The 6,448-nt window shown below is 27.9% G+C and overlaps 1 protein-coding gene across 1 annotated transcript; it reads right to left on the bottom strand.

The window, feature by feature from the left end:
• Positions 1-475: 475 nt before the first annotated feature.
• On the bottom strand, positions 476-6,027 carry LOC112740903 (non-specific lipid transfer protein GPI-anchored 1). Its single transcript, XM_025789605.3, has 2 exons — positions 5,439-6,027; positions 476-1,002 (listed from the first exon to the last, which is right to left on the bottom strand). The coding sequence occupies exons 1-2, from the start codon at positions 5,797-5,799 to the stop codon at positions 761-763; spliced, it is 603 nt and encodes a 200-aa protein (XP_025645390.1). The 5' UTR covers positions 5,800-6,027; the 3' UTR covers positions 476-760.
• Between the last annotated feature and the right edge of the window lie 421 nt (positions 6,028-6,448).

Below are 6,448 nucleotides of genomic sequence, written 5' to 3'. Positions count from 1 at the left end.
AAGGAGGAGAAAGAGAAGGCACGAAACGAAAGAAAAGAAGAAGAAGAGGAAGAGGAAGAAGAAGAAGAACGTACCTTGCATCGCGTTTTGGGGGGTTTATTCGTTAATTAACTTGTAAAGCATACAAGCCCTAATGACTTGTATGCAGAGCTTTTCTCTTTGAAAATAGAGGAAGAAAAATATCATTTTGTTAATAAATCTTAATTTCTTAATCATCTAATATCATAATAAATTAAATGAAATAATCTATTTCTCTTAATCTCTCAAAAGAAAAATAAAAACTAAACTACTAAATAAAATAGTTTATAGTTAAATGTCAATTCTAAGTTCTTCTTTATTATTGATTGTATGTAGACATATTATTGTTTTAAAAAGATAACAAATGAAAACAATGCAAGTATATATATAATAAGGAGTATAAGAAATATGATAAACATAAGGAGAGATAAAAACGTAGAATTACACCAACAAAACATTTATATAGCTCTTCAAAAATTAAGAGCAAACCATTCTTCATAACCAAATTATTTTAAACCTTTAAACTTCCTCCAATAATAATCTAATATGTTCTACAAGCACATAATATATAATAAAGGGAAATCAAATCAAGCCAATACAAAATACTAACAAGACAGGTCCCATATGTAATTTGAGACACAGCAACATGCTACAAATACAAATTTTAATTAATTTCATTCTGCAAAGTTCTATATGAGTAAAAGAGTTCAAATTATAACCACTCATCTAATTAATATGATTATTATATATGAAGTGTGACAAATCCGGTTGGAATTGCAATCAGAACAATGGCCATAGCAAGCATTATAAGCTCCATGGTCATGGGAGGTCTAAGCATAACTCCATAGGAATCGTTTTGGCTTTGTGACTTCGGCGTCGATGACAACGGTGGAGCTTGGCTGGATGAAGGTGCAGCCGGAGTTGCCTTGGAAGCATTTTTGAAGATAGCAGCATCTGGGGAGCTTGGAGATAAACCTAGAAGCTCTATGTATACAAAAAAAGAAAAAATCAGGGCGGAACTAGCATAAAATTTGAGAAGGGACCAAAATTTAATTTTTTTAATATAAAAAACTAAAATTAAAATTTAAGAGAGATTAAACCAAAATTGACAGGTAACTTATAAGAAAAAATTAAAGTAAAATAATGATAGTGTTAGATTAATTTTAAAAATTGAAGTTAAATAATGATAGTATTAGATTAATTTGAAGTGACATGTAACTTAGATTATTTTTTTATTAGTTTAATTTTGTAGTTAACTTTATGTACTCTTATATATGTACTCCCACTATGATCCTGGTCACGAGGCTCTCTCTTGTAGGATTGCATGGTGACACAACAAATTTTGCCTATGTTCATTGGGGAGTTGATTCAATTAAAGTGCTTAATAAGGAGTTTTGTCAATTTGATCCGAAGGGTCAAGAATCTCTCGAGATACTGATTTCTTTGTTTTCAATTCCCCAAATGATGCAACTTTTAAGGATATAATGCAGAAGCTAGATTCCCATTTTATGCCTCTGATAGGAATCTTCCATATATAATGGTCTGAGAAATGATAGCAAACCTAAAATAGAAGATTATTGTCCTGGCCTTTGGGCCCTCAGCGGTCACAGACCAAATGCAGGACAAACACTACGTTGCCATGACTAGCAATACAAAGGAGAAAGCAGATGTTGAGTTTGTTTCTACGATGAACCGTGGTAAGCGGAGGTGATGTCTAGACTTTGAGACGGCAAGTGTGCAAAGGAAAAACTCAGATCATAATTTAAAATCCGGTTCTCTTGGACATTCTGACGAAAAGCAAGTGGTTTCTGCAACAATGCACTATGCCTGCAGTTGGCTTACATTTGAATGTGCAGCCTTAAAAGGAGATCGAAAAAAGGTAATGACAAGTGATCTTGTGAGATGCAAGTCTATACCAAACATGAACATCAGGATCCATTGGCAATGGAGGTGGATTCGTTACACATTAGGCCTCAGCCAGCTGAGGATAGTTTCCATGCATCAGGTTTTACTGTTGATCCCCAAAAGAAAATACACAGATACTGCAAGCATTGTAATTGCAAGAACTCAAAGTGTTTGAAGTTATATTGTGAGTACTTTGCTGCTCGTGCCTACTGCACAGGCAACTACTCATGTAAGAATTACCACAACAAACTTGATCATAAAAGACGAAGTCCTTCAAGCTCGCAAACAGATTGAGTCTCGCAACCCTCTGGCTTTTGATCCTAAAGTCAATCTCTGAACCTGAAATTGGGAATGACCCAAATAAAACTGCACCACCAGCACAAGAGAGGATGCAATTGAAAGAAATCATTCTACCAAAAGAAATATTGTGAATGCTTTCAGGATGGTGTTAGATGTTCGATAAGACGTAGATGCAACACGTGTAAGAACACGTTTGGTAGAAAGGATGGTTCTAATTCTATAGAAGTAGAAATCCAGCCAAAAGTAGAAATGGAGGCCTGTGAAAAAGAAAGATGTTTGGGACTCTTTGGTCTCAGCCACTTGAGCATTCTCAAGCTGATGGATCTCATAACTTGCACCAAAACTACTTCTCCAAATGAGAAGAAGATCTCCTCTCCTAGGTGTGACTTGATACCATCATCTTAGATTGGCAAAGGTGGCAGAAAGCTAATATTGCAATCCATTTTTTCTTTTCCTTTTCCTAATCATCATCATTAGTAGTGCTACATTTTTTAAATTGATAGTCAATAGTTATTAGTTTAAGTTAGTAGTTTGTAACTCTAGGCATGTAGATGTTGTGGTTTAGGTTAAAGTATATTTTAGCTTTAGTTTTATTTTATTTGAGTTCCTTCAATTATTTAGCATTTATTTGAGTAATGATTATAATCATAATCATTATAATAAATAATCTCTATAGGTCTTTGTTAGAGAAATTATAGTTCAAAAAATAAAAAATATTTTATAGTTAATCTTATGTATTCTTTATGTACTCTCATTATAATTAATTATTATTAATATTAAATTAATAAAAAAATAATTTAAATAAGTGTTAAATGTTAATATTTGAATTGAAAGGGATAAAGAGAGGAAAATATTTATTGTAGAAAAAAATTTATAAAAGACATTCTTTTGTAGGCAAAGATAGTAATTATTAGAAGATGGTGTAAAAACTCAAGTACATAACTAAGATTGCTGTTGCTTTCCATGATGACTACTGTTATTATCTTCAGTACAAAATTAGGTACCAGTACAACAACTCATAACTCATAACAACTTATCTACCCTTGTAAAGAGAAATAATGAAACTACGGGATGTGTATGTGCCTATTATTGTTACGAGAAACATTGGGTTTAATAATTTTTAGTATTTTTTTTGTTATTATTTGATTAATATAAATATTAAATTATTTTTAATAAATAAATTTTATTAATTTATGTGTGCTAACTCTAAAAATTGTGGATAAAAACTGTATTGATTCATGTATATAAATTTTAGTAAAAATAAGTATAAATTATATATTTTTTGTTTGCAAAATTTTTGTAAATATGAATATAAATTATTGTTAGTTAAATACTGGCTAAAAATAATAATATTTGCTGGTTATGTATTATTATTATTATTATTATTATTATTATTATTATTATTATTATTATTATTATTATATTGTGAGAAATAACAAGTATAACATTAGTTAAAATAGTAATAATTTTTTCTCTAATTTAAAAGGTTAAGTTTCCATATTAAAAATTTTAAATATATATTTTTAAATATATATGATAAAAGAAATTTTATGAAAACAATTTTTTTAAGCCAAACTTGTCACTAATTAGAATCACAAAGTAAATGAATAAAAGTTTAATGGAATTCGTTAAAATATATAATAAAATAGAAAGAAAACTATCTCTAACATATTGAATCCTAACTAAAACATACATACCATCAATCAGATCCTATTCCTGGTTAATTAATTGATATGCGATCTTAAGTAAGGTAATCTATATCTATATAGGTGTAGCATAATCCTCTTGTACCAAATGTATATAGAATTGATTGATAGGTCTGCAATCATTAATTTGTGGTGATATAACGTTTTCCACTTGGCTTAATTAGTCTATTTATTATTAGAAATTCAATTAATCTAATATTAGCTACAAATGTTTTATAAGTGGATGAAATCTCTAAACATGTATTCTTTCCATTATTCTTGAGATTAAAATTTTAAGACTCCTGGCTAGTTGGACCAATGAAGCTATCATTTCGGCCAAATCTTTATTATATATTGTCCCAACATGTTTCTTTAAAAACTATTTCGTATATACGACAAAATTAGTCATTAATTTATCAAACAAAAATTAACCAATATTATATAACCAGCACAATTTATTATTTTTAACTAATAATTAATTAATAATATTTAAAAATATTAACTAAAAATATAATATTAAACTATTAAATTAAAATATTATACTAATAACTAAAAATAATAACTAATATAAATTAAAATTAATAAATCTTGAATTTTTCTTTTAAAAAAATATATAGTTGCTTACAGCTTCTCTCTTTTTCCGTCTCGCCGTCTAGCTTCTTTACTATCGAACCAAATTTAATCAAATATGTGTATTAATTAATATATATTACTATCTTAGCAAAGCTAATTTTATAGCTATATTCAAATAATACCAGATTTCATGGATACAGTACAAGAGATATATGTGAAGATAAAAAAAATAAAAAATATTAGAAAGCCAGCAAAATTAATGAAAAAAGGAAATTATTAGTTAATATTTTTTAAATATAAAATAAATCTAAAAAAATATATTTTTTTATGTAATAATAACAACATATACACACAAAATACTTGTACTATTTTTTTATGTCTATTTTTTTATACTTTATTTTATAAAGAAAATTTTTATTATTTTATATCTTGTCAAGAATTTCTAATATCAAAAGTAGAAGAATTTATTAATTTTAGCTATCAACTAACTATTAATATTTAAAAATATGAGATAAAATATATTATTAAATTATAAAATTAAAAAAATTAGATTAATGACTAAAAGTGATGATTAAAAACAATAAATTCTGATAATCTTTTAACATTTCTTAAAAAATAATATATATAACAATTGTAGTTAATTATTTTTATAAAAACATATTTATTTAAAAATAATATTATAAATTGTTATATAATTTAATCAAATATATTTATTCAATAAAATTATTTAATAATTTATAATATCATTTTTACTTAAAGATATTTTCATAAAAGTGGCAAACAAAAAAAAAAGATAGAGATCGAAGAGAAATACTAAGAACTATCAAAATTTATTATTTATAACCATTATTTAACCCTTAATTTAATTTCTTTTATCTAATTTTTTTTAGTATAATAATCTAACAAATACTGATAATAAAAAATAATAAATTTTGATGGCTCTCTAACTAAACTTACTAGGACAGTCGGCGATATTAGCGTTCTTAACGTTACAGAGAGAAGGGAGGTGAAGAAGCTTGTCCTCTTGAATGCCCAAGCTCTTACTCTCAGGGTTCCCATGATGCGTCTGCTGAATGATGAAGCACAAGCAGTCAGGGTCACTCTCCCTTATCTTGGTTGCCGCCTCGCAACACTCCTTCGACGGGGTACTCGCCTTCCCCGTCGCATAGTTCAGGCACGGTATTACCTTCTGCACCACTTGACCACACTTTTGTGTCAAATCTTCCCCGGCACCGTCGCCGCTACCCACAATAACCGCCACCAACAACAACAATAGCAGCCACATGTTTTGTTGGTAGTAATAACAATAATGCTTCATGTTGTTGGAACTTTGTTGAGTTCAAGATCAAGATCAAAAGTACCTTAGCTTTGGAATGAAGAGGCAAGATAGAAAGATATGGTGGTACAATACAAATAATATATAGTTGGTGAAGTTGTATGGGTTGTTATAGTGTCAGTCGCTATTTAATTCTGAGAGTGAGAGGTGGTGATCTACTAGCTAGTTAATAACCGAGATTCATTTATGGGCTAAGGTCAGTATTGGAAGGGGAATATGAATATGAACAATGATGAGATGAGATGTACATGTAACATGTTATATTAATATTCGAATTTAAATTTTTTAAATTTTGAATTTTGATTTGAGAAAATAAAATGTGATTTTTTATTTTTAAATATTTTTTATATTATATTTTTGGTCTCCCACCTATAAAATAAATAATAAAAAATCACATTTTATTTTTTAGAATAAAATTCAAAATTTAGAGAATTCAAATTCTTAATATTTTACTACATATTACTAGAGGCGATCTAGCTAAGCCTCCAAGATCGGTACTTTGTACTAACTCATTTTTAAATTAAAAAAATAAAAATATCCTTTATTTGTTACAATATTTTTTTATGATTATACAGTAATTGTTAATATTATATTTTTAATAACAAAAATATTATGCTATAATGTTTTTGGG

This window comes from Arachis hypogaea, chromosome 14 (assembly GCF_003086295.3).
Source record: "Arachis hypogaea cultivar Tifrunner chromosome 14, arahy.Tifrunner.gnm2.J5K5, whole genome shotgun sequence".
NCBI classification, from domain to species: Eukaryota; Viridiplantae; Streptophyta; class Magnoliopsida; order Fabales; family Fabaceae; genus Arachis; species Arachis hypogaea.
The sequence above is the reverse complement of the archived record's forward strand: the minus strand, read 5'-3'. Positions and strand labels throughout refer to the sequence as shown.

What these genes read in the sequence shown, in the direction of transcription:
- LOC112740903 (XM_025789605.3), bottom strand. Translation starts at nt 5,799, where the DNA reads ATGAAGCATTATTGTTATTACTACCAACAAAACATGTGGCTGCTATTG. An exon ending in TAATATCGCCGACTGTCCTA is followed by an intron (nt 1,003 to 5,438) that starts GTAAGTTTAGTT and finishes TTGTATACATAG; the next exon opens with AGCTTCTAGGTTTATCTCCA.